We start from the raw sequence: 16,173 nt of genomic DNA, 5'->3' as shown, positions 1-16,173 counted from the left end.
ACTTTTACTGACACGAAATGTCATGACTGTCGTCATAAAAAGTAAAAGTAGCGTTGTCATGACATTGGACTTCGTGCTGCCTAGTTATTACTAAAGGAAACAATGTATTTTGAGACTGACAGGACAATGTGTTCGAAGGTAAAAGAATTACAAAGCTTGCTAGGTTGTTATAATTTTCTTCTATCACCACTGAAACACTATAATATTCGACAATAAGAAGAAGAAAATTCGTAATCGTTCTTTCCAGCATTCGTCTAAAGATACCCTACGGTTTAACACCATAATTATTTATATATTCCGCAGCCTGTTCGAAGCGTCTTAGCTCGATTTTAACGCTTCGTTCATTCCGCTGCCACAAGGAATTATTAAAATGAGCGGACTGACGAGACTCGTTTACGTTTACACGGCTGCGTGCTGTGTGAATTTAAAAAGGGGGAACAATGCTGTCAAGAACATTTGCCAGCTATCACACGGGACTGCTGTAAACGTGAAAAAGCGACGACGTCGATTTCGAGGACGAAGAATCGTAAAATTATCAGAAAAAAATTTCAGGCTTCCCAGCAGTGCATCGGTCGCTACGTGAAAATAAATTTCACGAAACTTAAATTTTAATCTTAGAAAAACCAAGAATTATTCACGAAACTAGAAAGAGCTAAAAAAGAGTTAAACTTTGAACAATTTTTGAACGATTAGACCCGTAACATCAATTCTCCGATCTCTCACAAACAAGTACTTAGAAATAAGACACTTCTCAATAGCCAATATATTTTCTGGTTTCACGGTGTCGTCCGAGAAAACGTTTTACGAGGATTGACACAACAGTTTAATGCTGTTGCAAGCCAAAGCCGGCATTTGCCACCTCGTAGAAAGCCGGTTAGACCTTTTTTGCGACAAGACGCAAGAGTGCTCGTTCCCTTTCTCTCGCGGTCGAGCGAAATGCCGATCGTTGCTCGCCAGGAACCACCGATTTAATAAAAGAATTTCCTTGCTCAATAGGAGACGGTTCTTTGTTGTTGCAGTCGAGGTTACAACGCGGTTACGAGTTGCCCGAGTCGATGACAAGTCGCGAAACCTGCGATTACCACGGGGAAAGTTTCGCCGAGGGATGTCGAAACTTCGTAAGAAGAAAATAAGGTATAGAATTTGAGAAAGATTATTTTAGAAAGCAAAGATAAAATCGTCGATGTTTTATGTCGATAAAAATAGATTAAATTGTTATCGTCGTACGAAAAAAAATCGATATCGTAAAATTTGATACTAGAATCTATCGTTTCTGTCGAAAGCAGTACAGATTGGAATATGTAATCTATTTTCTCTATTAGTCCACTGAATAGAATCTACGTAATATATTTTCTATTATACGTGGTACGTACGTAATTACGTTCTCCTTTTACTATTTTTATTTATCATTCAAACATCACGTAGAAGTCATCAAGTCTTCACCAATTTCACTCCTAAACCAATCTACATTACAATTACCTCGCTATATTTTATATACGGTTATTATCTTTTTCTCACTATTTTCATTTCTCATCCAATCATCACGTACAGTCCCAACCATCACCGATTCCACTTCAAAGCCAATTCACCCTTCTCTCTCTCTTATCCGAATTCAACCACTCCCACGACCAACATCTGTTGCTCTTAGACAACATTCCCACCCGTAATCCTTCGCATGACGACATCTCCCGTCTCGAAAATTGCACGTAGTATATACTATCCAAGTACGGAAGCTGGCCACGCGATCAAGGCTTATAATTCGAAGCCGTGGCCCGTGGCGAAATTCTGAGAAATTCTTGGAAAGGGGCGAGAGAGAGTCTCGACGTGCCACGAAGCTTGCTACGAAGCACAAAACATCCACGGTAGCGCTATCAAAGGCGGGGTTCATTGTACACAAAGTGGGTAAAGGTAGGTAACCCATTTTGGGGGTGGTCGGCCATCTCTCTCCTTCTCTTTCTCTCTCGCATCCTGTTTCCAACCATCCTAACACCGTGTTCTCCGTCTCTGTCCGCTGCACTGGTCCGTACGTACCAACACCAACAACCAACTGGTAGCTTGCGCCGTGTCGTTGAGTATTGAGCGGGGTGAATGCTCTTGCGCAATGCACGTACAGCAACCCCAACCTCGTCGACCTCGAAGCTCCTTCGTCCGGGTGTAGCCTGGCCCTGGTCGCGATTGATTAACCGAATACCGATGATGTTTCATCCTATTAGGATTATTATTCGCAACCATGCACACGGGATTACGTGTGCACTCGGTGCTGTGAGGACTGGTTCAAGAAAGACTTGTGGAATTGCTAGTGGGTCGTCCAAAGGATGAGCTCAGAAGGACTAGAAATAAATGATGTTTTTTATCTTTATAGGAATGGGATGTTTGATATGCTAGATGGATGATATTAGCAGACACTGATAAGATAAACAAGAACCCTCAATCAGGGGAATTAATCTTGGAGGATGAGGAAGAATGAAAGATTCAGAGGAAAGTGGTACGAATGAGGCAATTTATAATTTCTACAAGCTGGGATAAAGTGAAACTCTGACGAAGAAATCTGTATTGCTGTAAATGTTAAAATTTAAGGCTATATGTATACGTACTCTAAACGTTCCGAAAGTTTGGTTTGGGTATTGAATAAAAATTTGTTTGATTCTTTCATACGATAGTTATTATAATTTTATAATTATCACGTTTAAAGACAGCTTTTCGCCTTCTCTGAAACATTAATGCTTTTGAATGGCGTTACTTTCAAAACAGAGGTACGACATGACAATCTCAAAAAAAAGTCAGCAGTTAATGGATTAAAAGGAAACGACGCAATTTATCTTGCACGCCGCCCTCCGGTAGTTTCGAACTACGAGGGTAGAGCACAATTTGTGAAATATAACCTACAGGTCGAGATATTTGCGAGAGCATCGATCCAACGCAACAATACTCGTTTCCATAAGAAGCCATAGTGTGATAAGGAACTTATTGGATCCCCTAGGGCTAGCTGGAAGATATCATGGCTCTCCTTTCCAGGTGAAATATCGAACGAGACGCGAGAGTTACCTTATCGAATAAAAACACTTCCGTTTTTCCATCCCCTTTTTACTTCGTCCTCCTTCAAAGAGAGAAGGAGAAAAAAGGAAAGGACCGTGGTGTAGAAGCAATTAGTCTGTAACCAAGTTTTACGGCCGCTTTAATGGGCTTCCATATAGAAGGAAGCTGGCAAACGCGGCCCTCTTCCTATCCTTCCGCACGAAGTTAACGTGTTTCGCGAGAGAAAATAAAACAACGAAAAAGGGAAGCTAGATGAACGAAACGTTTCCTCGTTATGGGAATAACTTTTCGACGTTAGCTTCGTTCGAATCGAGTCCGGGGTTACCAGGTCTGCTGGCCAATTAAAAGTTATAAGTATCGCCGATAAATATCGGTGATCGAGCACGGTATACTCGGTCTACTCGAATATACTGCAATTACAAGTTGTTACGTAGTAAGGCATGCATCAGGGGAATGTATGAAATTCTAACTTTTAATGGAATCCAGGTAAGAGAATATCGACCTCTGTCAAATGTACGACACTTTATTTAGGAATTTCATTCGAAAAATAACCGTAGCTAATTTTACGCCAGCAGTAGCGTAAGTTTAGTACCTCTTGTAATTGCCTAACCTATATCTGTAATTTATGAATTCGTCATTAATTTATACGTTTCAGTAACGTACACGTATTATTACTACAAACTGACCAAAGTGCCCTGATTCTAGGTACACAGCATATATGAACGTGGATGGTTTTGGAGGTGGTCTGGGTACGAGCATGTGGCCGATTCTCTCTCGCAGCTGACGCTCGACGAGCCATTTAATGGCTCGTTATGGACGAAGAAAAAAAATGGAACAGTTCGTGAAAAAACGACCACAGCACACGAGATCGTATTTTTTCTTTGTTTTTCTTTTTTACTTTTTCTTGTTGCCAATTAGTTGGTAACACCTAGTCGATATAAAGGTTCGATTTTGCATAAAAAAGAATAAAATTCCGGGAATTCCAAGGATGCCTGGTACGCGCAACCATTTCAGCTGATTACCGGGCAATCATATTCTTGCACAAGCGGCCAGGATCGTGTGTTGCAAAGATCACCTCGTGCACGTGCTCAATTCGTGCGAATTGAATGTCAGTAGCTAAACCGCTTTGCCACTTTGTGCCATGCCAGATGAAAGAATAGTCAAGCTTCTCGTAATTAAAGTTGAAAGGTTGTAGGGTTGAAAGGAGCGAGCCTGTGTCGTTCTTCGGATCGATTATAAAAATAACAAGGACGAAGAGAGAGAGAGAGAGAGAGAGAGGCTCAAGGAAATGGGAAATGAGGGAAAAGGCGACGAATGACGAGCCATTTGAAAAGCAAAGCACGATAAGCCGTCGAGTTCCCTCGCTCGAAGGGGTGGAACCCTTCGAATCTTCCTACCTCGAGCTACCATCGTGCTGGCAAGACAAATCCCAGGCGATTTTTGCTCCGGAAAATTGCATAAGTTTTCCCAGCGTACCCACTTTCTTTCCCCTCTTTTCCTTTTCGTTCTTTCTGCTTTTTATTGTACCGCCGATATAGAAAGGGAGGGACGAAGTTTAATATTCGTTGCAGTCGATGGGAATTCTACGGGTTGAATATAAAATAGAGAGGAAGTTCGATCTGGAATAGAAGACTGTTTGATACGCTGGAATTATGCTGGTGAATTTACTATTATTTCAGTCGTCGATTATTCGACTTGACAATGGGTTATTTCCAAAGGAAAAATACCACTTACTACTGTCATGTAGGAACTAAGCAAAAATTAATGATTTAGAATTGGAAATGCATGGAAATTTATGCGAAGATTAGAGCCGTGTACGAATTATAGTCTGTCATTGTAAATACATTACAAAAACAAGAAGTAACATTATCCATCGTTATCTCGACTATTTTTGAAGTATAATGTAATTTTAGAGGTTAGTAAAAATTTAAAGAAACACTCGATAGCTTACAAAAAACACGAAGCTTTTAAGAAAAGTAATTTGCGAACTAATTAATAAAATGAAATAATACACGGACCAATCCATCGACCACAACTGAATGCAATTCATAGCTATAAAAAATATCATAGTTTAAGTCTGAACCTAACGCCTTCTGTGCTTCTCTTATGGATGTCTGATCATTATCACATTATACTTAAGTGATTTCTCGCACAGACATATCTTCGTACATATAAATATTCATTTCTGTTACTATTACAATTTTTCGAATATATATATATATATATATATATATTATTATATATATATATATATACGTAGAACGATGGTTGGAGTTAGAAGAGATTACAAAGAACGAGCAGACGTTATCGGACGACAGCGGAAATCTAGAAAAGCGACAGTAACCAGAAACGGCTGGTTATCGGATATCGAATAAAAAGCCGAGGAGGTATGTATGTTTGCAAAGAAGCATGATTCATAGCTGTCAACGATCGATATTTCGATACAGATGGTCTATCGGCGTTTCCTTTCAAGTACTGATGCGATTATCGATAACAAGTATACGTGCTATAGATGCAATTTGCAATCACCGATAGAGAGAGAGAGAGAGAGAGAGAGAGAGAGAGAGAGAGAGAGAGAGAATTCCGCGAACTATTAATGGCATGACGATCTGCAGCTCGTGTCTGGTATTTAATTACGACTACAATTGGAATTAAAGCTACTGGAATAGAATTTAGAAAGTAAAATTCGGTGAATGATTCACAAAAATCAGAATACGTGTTAAGGATTGCATGAAATAATTTGAACTATGTTATAAACCATATTAATCTATTATGGTTGGAAATGTACGATAGAAAAGAATACTGAAAATTCGAAGTTTCATACCGTGGCACATCGTATCAACGATATTATAGTCGAATAAATTCTATATAATTCTCCGTTCTCTGTATGAAATTGGAGGTGAATTCTGTAACTACTCGATCGAGAACGATCCGCATTTGTCAAGCTGACTGAACAGTAGGCGAACCCCATTTTCGAATTAGATTTAAAGAAGAGGGATCTAACAACGACCAAGTAACTCGATTGCTAGAGCAGTCGTCTGGAAACGAAAGATCTGGATTCAAATCCTGCACACGCGATCGATACGGTCAGCTCCAGTCCTTCCTCGGCGCTTGCTCGCCGGAAGTGGAATTCGTTTCAACCTCCTAGCATTTAATTCCGTTTGTAACGAAAGAGGGTGGTGTTTGTTGACTATTTGAAATGTAAACGATTGCTATTTCAGATTACCGGCTCATGGACGAATACAGCAACGATAGTTCCACTTCAATTTCTCTGTTTACTTATCCTATCTTAATTATGTTTGAGATTATTTATCAAGTTGAGAAGCAGGTAAGAGAATTTCTTAACGCTTAGCGAACTTGACGCGTAAGATAATCAAAGAGAAAATCCGATAGACATACACCAAAAAATTTGTTAAAACGATAAAATATGAGGATTTTGGGGAGTAAAATATATTTTGATGAATTCTTCTCTTTTATGTATTGTTGCGAATAATAGATTATATTCGTGCAAACTACCAACGTATTTAATCATTCAAGAAATTCTACACAAATCTGTACTCGACCTAATACCAGAACCTTCTTGTATGATAATTTACCAATATAATTATAATAATTTAACAAATAACTTGCTAATACTATTTGTAAATTAAGGAGTTACGAATTACAGATTACAGATTTTCTTTTTATAATTTCACAATTTTACTTCAAATAAAAGAATCAGTTAACTTGTAATTTTCAAAATTACTTATAACACTTTGTCCATTATATCCATTTGTGTATAAGACTTGCAGCTGTTGATTAGTGTTCGTAACTCGTGACTCATAAAACTAATAATATTGATTCCATCGTAAAAGAAGAATTTGACCAACTTAATGCAATCCATGACACAACTCGGTATCATTTCGCTGTCCCCACAAAATAGCAAAACCAATCGATATAAACCTCGACAGATAAATCACGTCTAGACAATTATCAACCTCGTTAACCCTCGACCGATCGCGAGCGTTCGAAACGGAGTCAGAGTGCGACAAAACCTGATGGACGTTCCTTGGATATCACGATATGAACGACAGCTGAATCGACCAGGGAGGAGCGTGGTTGCACGCGTGCCACAAATGGGAAAGTCTTGTACGATCGTGACACATTTTTATCGCGCTACGTACACGCAGTGTCGGCGCGTTCACAAGAAAGTCGTAACATTTTGCCGAGCTACGATATGAAGATACGATAGTGGTGGAAGTAAAGTAGCACTCGTGGTGCGTGCAAATGCGTACACACGCCACCAACAACCCTGACATCAGAGGCAAGCACCAGATAATTATCTTACATTATTACTTATAAGCGTCTGTAGTTCGCTCGATTTCGTAATGATATATGAATGTTGCTGAATACCGATTATGGTATTCGAAGATAATCTTTGAATATAAATTCAAATTGTTTATCTAATTCTTTTCCATTCGAATATCGATATTACGTTTCTTCCAAATGAAAAATATATTTCTTTTTGCATATAATTAGCCACTAGATCTTAGAAAAATATTACTAAATTATCGACAGAAAATTATCTCATGGCAAGGATCCAAGGGGATGATACTTCTAGGAACTTCTTCGATATTTGCCTGTCAGAAACTATTACAGCGAAACTAGGAGAATAGCGATAACGAAGTTCTATCAGATCTTCTGTCGTACATGCTACGCGTACTGAACTTCAATTCGCAATCGCTACGGATTAAATAAAAATCAATCTATGCCAAGTACCCTGAGGAGTCACGTGAGGATGTAGATATTCAGTTATCAATGTTGAGACGTCAACAACGATTTACGTTATATGCCGATAGTAGGACAATGAAATATGAGATAGGCAGACATTTTACGTAGAAGAAACATCGCAAAACAATCCTAACATATTTTCTTTGTCAGCGGTATACTGGAAAGACTACTCTATACAAAATATATGAAACACCATTACCTTCGTATCGTGTAATCCACCGCTAACAATAAGACTAGATTCAAGGATCGCAGCAGTGTTCTTCATTCATAAAGGATTATTCTATCGATGGTACGTCAATATTTCATAATTTCAGTCCGCCTTTGTGTCCCTCGTTTTTCTCCTTTCATTTTTTCTTTTGACAATCTCGTTTCATCGTTCGAGTCCGCGTTCTCGTCTCGACGAACGTCCGGTGAAACTGTTTGACGATCAAACATCCTCTCCTCCTTTCAGGGCCTCTTCGTCGCTTGCCCATTGCTTTGGCGACGTTGTCGGATTATGAAACGTCCTGTACACGCCACTTTCACTATCGCGGCCAAGTTTCATAACTGTTATTATCGAGGTCATACGTAGGTTGGAGAGAAGTCGACAGACAGGCAGAGAAAAGGGTCTCTGCCGTTGATTATCGTCATTGAATCTCTATAGACGCCGATTTCCTCCAGCAAGTCGATCGATTTTCTCTAGGAAACCAGCTAGCAGATCCAGCTTACTGGCTGCTGGACGTTTCACCATCGTCACGTTGCTAGAATGCTCTTATATCTTGTCTCTTTGACCGTTGTAAGCTCGCTACTGTGTAAAAAGTATCGTATTCTGTGCTTTCTATTTGTCAATACATTTTACTACGAGACATTCGCGTTTTTAATTACCAGCATTTTGTTAATGCGATTCGTAACTGTTACCGATAGATTTGTAAAGAGAATAGAAAGTTTCTTTCATACGCAATACGAGATGGTTTAAACAGATTTTTTCTGGGGCCGAACTAGAGTTTAGTTCAGATAGGAGAGATAGATATTCTATCGCGTTGACGATGGATTACGTTGTCCTATCCTGAAATCGAACGAATTCTTCTCGATGTCTAGAGCAACAGAAGAGTTAGGTTTGATTTGGTTCTTAGATTAGAACTCAGATTACTTTAGAATGAAAAATATTCCGTCGCATGAATAAAGGATCGTTTCGTTGGAATTCGAAATCGAACGAATTTCTGTCGGTTACCGAACGAAGAAAAATATTAAGTTTAGAATATGTTAAATTCTTGAATCAAGTCTGTTAGATAGAGAAGTTTCCTCTATCTAGAGCACCTTTGACATAAATATCCTCGCGAAATACTTGGTCGCGTGGATAAAGAGTTATTTCATTCCAATAAATATACGAGGAATTCTTTTTCGGATTTTGGAACAGCGAAAGGGCTCCCGAGTCTCGTTATCGCAGTGACGGATCTCCGGGGAAAGTTAATCGCATGGATGCCATTTAATTTGGTGGCTACGCTGAAAAGTACCGTCGTCGAGTTCCCGTCCGTCGAAACAATATTCTCGTTGACTCGTTTCAAGGTAAGAGGAAAGCCTGTACTATTCCCCTTGCGACCCTGCAGGGAAACGCGGCCCGTTTCGAATTAACGTTCCTCACCCGCGGAAGAGAAGTCGTTCTTGTTTCACGAAACGCAAACTGAACGCAAAACGGAAAGGAACGGAAAGGCGAGAGGCAATGTGTGCGCCACGCACAAAACGACAATTTCGTGGAACGATGAAAGAGAACGGGTTGTACAAAGAGGAGGACACACGGAGAGGACGGGCCAACGGAAAGTGCACGAACAGGAGAGCACGCGCAACAGAGGAAGAGAGGATCGGGGTGAAAACAGAACCACCGAATACGAGTACGCACGCTTTTTCGAGGGTGGCTCCCTGAAAGCCGGCTATATACTCGGTGTCTCGTTACTTTCTCCACAAATTCGTCTCCATGGAAATGTACGTTACAAGAAAGGAAGAAAGTGAAAGAGAAGTTTCGAGCGGAACTCGATCTGTCTTGATATATATGTTTTATTACGAACGATAAATTTCATTTTGCCGCGCTAGATTTTGAATATCTTTAATATTTCCTGATCGTAGAAGACGATATTAATATTTGGACGATAGCGTATGGATAAAAATAATCCTGAAATAATTCGAATCATCAAGAATCGTCCTAATATGGATCCAAAGTTTCATAGATAATCAATATCATAAAAATACAAACTTTACGTCTAGAAAACTTGCCAGATCTAACTTAACGCCTTAGTCTCTCCAATTGAAACTCTAGCTAAAACTCTAATCCAAACCCAATTTAAATCTTAATAATAGAATAACGAAACGATACTAAGATATATCTTCTCATATAAAAAAAGAATTGGAATTTTTAAAGTTACTCTGTGTACCACAGAAAAGTTTTTTGAATCTATTTCTCTTTATAATGAGTTCTCTGCGACCACCTCATGAAACCCGATGCATCCCCTCTACTAATGTATACAATAATATTTATATCAGAGTCTTGTGTCTCGTTACATACGATGAATAACTACATGGGAACATTCTAATGGGACACCCTGTATGATACGCGAGCGTGTGCATGTATGCAGAACGTGCACAGAGGGAGAAATCCGCAGGAATCGCTGGGTAAAGACGACGGGTCTGGCAAAGTTGCGCGTTCACCCTCGAGCACCCAGTCATCTCCCGTCTCGGGGATATTTAATATGCCGTGGCGGGGTTACAGTTTCCATCGAACAACTGGGAACCGGATAAATGCGCGAAGCCAACGCCGGCAAACTTTTCTGCAGACCGAAGCGTCGCTCTATCGATTCAACCGGTTTTATCAGCAACCTGAATACAAGATCGACCGACCGCCTGCTTGATTACCGGAAGAGGTACGAGCAACGTGGACGTGGCAGCTTGTTTTTTGTCAAACGTTCCGTTGTATAACGATATTCTACAATCGTGAAAGAATTTGCCAGGTGGAACGACCATTGGTTGAAAGAGCCTAGTTTGGCATTCTACGAGAATCGAACGGATTGGAGAAGACTAATTTGGAGAAGATGGAACGTAAAAAAGCTAAGCGAAGGTTTAAGGTGGTCGAAACGTGTTTAGGGATTTCGTCCGCTTCTTTTGGATTATTAGTTTAGGAGCGGGCAGTTTAAGAGTTGTCTTGTTGGATCAATACCGAAGAATTACATTTGAAGTTTATTTGTGAAGAATTTTACTCGCTTCTTTTGAATTTGCTCATCTGATCGACTACATTATGTTAGAATACTTGCTTTTTTTTAAATATAATCAAATAACGACAAAATCGGAAAATCAACAGAAATGGAATAATAATGTTCAATTACTAATTCTATGATACACGTGAAATTGGAATTACGCACTCTGTGAAAGTATGAGAAATTAAATATAAACCGCACAATTGAATGGAACGTACCAAGTGACTAGCAAGAAACTTTTATTTTCCTGTTTTTTTATCTCATTTTACCTTTTTTTTTTTTTTTGCTTCTGACCACCGTTTTTATTATTACGTTGCATTTGTTTTGCGATTTCATTTACAACTGCGCCGCATTATCCACCGCACAAGATCTTTTAACTCGTTATACAAGTAACTAAACAAAACGGGAAGGCAAGCAACTTTTATAGAAATAAAAAAAGGCAAGTTTTCGCGGTTGTTTCCTATCTCGTTAAATGCTGCTTTTACATGGAAAACGCTCGAGCTTTTAGCAAACGTCGGGAACGGTTTTTAACGCTGTACATTATGCAGGATAATTCATCAAAAGTAAAACACTTAATCATTATTTTTAGCCATTATGAAATAATACTTGAACCAGAAACTAAAGAATTTCATAATTCTGACAATTTTAATTAAATTTACTAGATTACAAAATAATTAAATAATGAAAATTTTCACGACAAAAGCTAAAGTTTAACGCTATATATCCTCTATCATACTTATTAGATTACTAAATAAAGTTCATTTCTGTCGTTTATCTATTCTGTTTTTCTCTAATTATATCTATAAAAATTGTATACACCTTTCATCGTACGAAAACTAAATTGCAAAATTGTGAAGACGTGCTAAGTCTGGTCAAACGAGAAAAGAGATGATATTGTAACAATGGAACATTATTAAACGTAGTCATGTGCTCGCGAGCACGCATAATGACGAGGACGCATGTGGAAGGAATCATATGTAGTCGAGATAAAAGAGTTCTATGAGTCATACACGTAGAATCTTGACTTGATGATCGTAAGTGATCCTTGACGCTTAACGGCTCCACGACCTCGATTTTGGTTAAAACAAGCGGAAATTGGTTAAGCGTCCGCGCGCACCGCTTTTGTGCCATTGTGTACGTCAGCGAATCATCGACAATAGTATTCGCAATTCGAAATTACCATATTGCCAATGCACTCTCTCGGGTTAATTCGCGTTCACGTGAAATCTCGTTTGATAACGTCATGAAAAAATTGGTAACTGTTTTATCGACTGGACTGAAAACACTATCATTGAAAACGAAGATTTTGAATCTCGTGGAAGAATTGTAAATTACAAACGAATAAAGTTGAAATGAAAAACGTGAGAAATAAACGTTGAAGCGTTTACGGCTTTAAATACGTCGTGTTTATACACTGTGTTTATACGTTGTGTCATTCACCATGACAAATGTCGTTTAACGTTCATCGTACGCGAAATAAGTTAGTACGAAAGTAAAAGTTAATGGCCGTCGAAGAAATGGACAGACCACTCGGAGAAATTGGTTTGTCTTGAGAAAAGTGAAATTCACATGAGCGTCGCTACGTGATATTAGTAACGAAAAATGGATAAAGTGCAGAAGAAGCTTAAAGTACGTGATATTAGGTATTAGATTTTTCATTCTAAATTTAATTCCGATCTCACATTTAATGTAACGCAATTGTGGTGAATGATTAAATTAAATACTAAATAATTGCAGTTGTATTGAGTCAAGCAGTAATCATCTATGACAATCGTTCGAATTTACAATTTTCGAAAATAACATAAGTTATAATTGTTCGATAAACAATGCGGGAATACAATAATATTTCCTAAAAACGTTATTGGACATTCAAAAAACATTACATAATTTCAATAATTGGAATACCACCATTATTTGACAATGATGGATAGTCCTTACTCTCTGTTAACCTCACAATATTTTAGATGATATTTTAATTTGATTTCGATAGTATATTAGAAAAAATAAAAGCATATGATTTTCATTTGCAATTAAATATTATGCAACAGATTTTTATTTTGTTTCAAATTCATAAATAATTTTTTAAGCGTCACTTTGTACTTACGTTATAACATTTTGATATCTCTGAAAATCTTAAACAACAAAATTTTCTCTTTTCTATGCCTCTGCTTCAAGTGTAAGATTTCACGAGATATTAACAACACTTTTACTCACTGAACAAATAAATTAATTTAAAATAATTCTAAAAACGATACTAAATACAGCTATAAAAGATCGTTTGAAAAGACAGAAAGCTACAAACGATCCCTAGTGGTAGAAATCATAAAATTTAAAGCATCATCAAAGATCAACCCGTCGATAAAGATGGTTGCTGTACTTCATTCATCACATTAAAATAAAATAATTTTATCATGTCTTTTTAGTTTCAAAAAGGTAATTTAAAGAAAGGAATTATTTTACATTGAAAAAGTAAAATGATAAACTAGAAATATTAAAAAAAAATACATTTTAAACAGTATTTTTCTATCAAAATACTTCTTAAATGAGAACTAAAGCATAATGCATACATTATTAAATGTGTGTGTGTGTGTGTGTGTGTGTGTGTGTGTGTGTGTGTGTGTGTGTGTGTGTGTGTGTGTGTGTGTGTGTGTGTGTGTATTAAGTGATGCACATATGAAATGTAAGTAATGTACATTAATGAAAAATTATTTAAAAATTCGTTTAAGAACACGACCATATTTTAGTCTTTCGTGTTCTCTCTTTATATAACATACAATTCATAATACATTACATAATAAATTAATCAGTTGTCTTTTTGATTTAATAATCTGTATTTTGTATGACATTGATAATCATACGTATTATTTAAAACAACATTTTTTAAATTTTAATGTATTTAAATTTGAACAAAAATTTAAATATATTAAATAAAACTATAAATCATTTTTATCACTTTTTCTTTCAATGCTTTTGTAGTTTATACATTATGCTATAACATACATTTGGCTGTTAAATAATAATTATGTTGTTCTATAATTAATGATATTATTTATTCATAATCCATTCTCCACCTAAATAATTTAACAACCACATTATTCCTTAATGTCATTTCTAATTATTGCAATTAATTATTATGATTGATATGCAATTAAAACTTATGTTGACAATTTACAAACTCAAATGCTAACATTTTAATTGAATAAAATCAATATGTATTAGAGAAAACACACAATATAATATCATATGGTATATCAATGTCAGTCTTACGATAAATTATCATAAAATTAAATTCATATTAAATGACTCACCGAAGCACTTGTACCAATGTAATTACTTCAGTGCCACAGTAAATGTGTTTATAGGTTACCTACAACAATGAAAAATATCTATATAAGAATTAAAAAATTAAAATTTTTACTATATGCATTTTATTTAAAATGTATATTCTTGTATCATTAATCGAATAAGAAGGTAGTAAACACATTCAAATATAAATAAAAGAGAAAGAAAGAAAAATCAAATATTGTTTTAATTTATTTTTAACGTTATTCGTTTATTTCTTGTTTTAATTTCTTTTTAATTTTGGAATTCAAAGCAAGCAACACTAATAATATACATCATGAATAAAAATACAAATATGTGAGGCAATATAAGCTTTGTTTTCTTTTGTAATATAAATATAACTAGGGACGTGCTATAAAATATTTGACATGCGTTCAATACGGTGATAACAAAAAAAAAAGACAAAAATTTGTTACACCTTTAGGACAGAAAGGATCAAACATTTTTTGCAGTTGCTCCTTGCTAAGAATAAAAGGTTATATTATACAAAAGGTTGATTGACAATATGAAATTTCATCAGTTAAATTATCAAAACTATACGTAGAAAGTTTGATTCTAGTCGATAAGAGTGACTACTCGGTCATTGTATACTTGCCAAAGTCAAGGTCGTCCAACTTGCCATTGTAAGGTCAAGTCGTCATGTTTACAATGTCAAATCGGAACTGTAATTCACGCAACGTTGCACACACGCACATGCCCACACACTAACATTTTCAGCGAAATTATGACATTGTCTGTAGCTAAAAAAAAAAGATAAAACATCCCAGCGGGGCTAAATAACCCCGTTTAAAAGTTCTACGGCAAAAAGTTAGGTTAGATCAAAACCGAGTCGAATAACAAGCCGGTAACCGTATACTGCATTATACGATTATTGTACTTTTTATAGTGTTGTATTATTTTACATGATATTAACGATTTTTTTCAAATTTTATTCGTCACTAAACCACGATAAATAACAGTTGCTAACAATGTAATTACCTATCAAATTGTGGACCACATACATGCGTTAATAACTCATTTAACCTTTCGCTAGCGCGTAATTCCGCCTACTATCTAACCTAACGTATTTGACATCTTATAGCTGTTAGCTGTTACTGTATTTTACACACTAGCCGGCTTATCGTGTCATAATCATACGTAAAAAATAATACACGAATTACACGATACTACTACCACTGGCGCTTCGCGTCATTGAATAGTACCAATGTGGTACCAACACCGAATGCTACCAACATGATATTGCAAATATATCTTAACCCTTAACTATGTTTTAATTTGTATAAACCTATACGTATACATATCCTAATTAATTACTTATAACCTAATAATTATATGACATATAGAAATGTATATATATTAATATATTACACGTTAAATATAACAATTAGATTTAGATATCTGTAAAACTTTTTTTTAAAGGACATGACATAACAATTATGTGGTCCATTATATTTTTTACAGAGTATTTATTGTTTTTTCTTCTTTCTTAGAAAAATATAATTTTTTTTTTATTTTTTGGTATATAAAAAGAATATAAAAAGTATAAATACTTATACTTTACCATATTTTATATGCTACAGGTAGTTAAAAATATCATGTATCGTGTTCTTCCAGAAACTGCTTTAGAAGTCCAGAACTTAATGGAATGATAAGATGTTCAATGCTATCAATGTTGCGCTTTATTTTAACTAACTTGTGATCTATAAACTCAGTTAATTGTGCTCTTAATGCTAAATCTGAGCTTACAAGAAATCCTTCACGAGCAGCTCGATAGAGATCTTTAAATGCCATTCCTATTAATAGA

General features: G+C 36.3%; 1 protein-coding gene across 3 annotated transcripts in view; it reads right to left on the bottom strand.

Annotated features, from left to right (window-relative positions):
• LOC132912352 (origin recognition complex subunit 2) overlaps positions 1 to 16,173 on the bottom strand; it is a 113,593-nt gene that overhangs the window by 95,065 nt on the left and 2,355 nt on the right. For all 3 annotated transcript variants that reach the window (XM_060969747.1, XM_060969748.1, XM_060969749.1), the window contains 2 exons: positions 15,931 to 16,162; positions 14,336 to 14,394 (listed from right to left, as the gene is read on the bottom strand). In XM_060969747.1, the coding sequence (XP_060825730.1) occupies positions 15,963 to 16,162 (200 nt within the window). In that variant the 3' untranslated portion in view covers positions 14,336 to 14,394; positions 15,931 to 15,962. The remainder of the gene's footprint in view (positions 1 to 14,335; positions 14,395 to 15,930; positions 16,163 to 16,173) is intronic.

Source organism: Bombus pascuorum, chromosome 11 (genome assembly GCF_905332965.1).
Source record: "Bombus pascuorum chromosome 11, iyBomPasc1.1, whole genome shotgun sequence".
NCBI classification, from domain to species: domain Eukaryota; kingdom Metazoa; phylum Arthropoda; class Insecta; order Hymenoptera; family Apidae; genus Bombus; species Bombus pascuorum.
The sequence above is the reverse complement of the archived record's forward strand: the minus strand, read 5'-3'. Positions and strand labels throughout refer to the sequence as shown.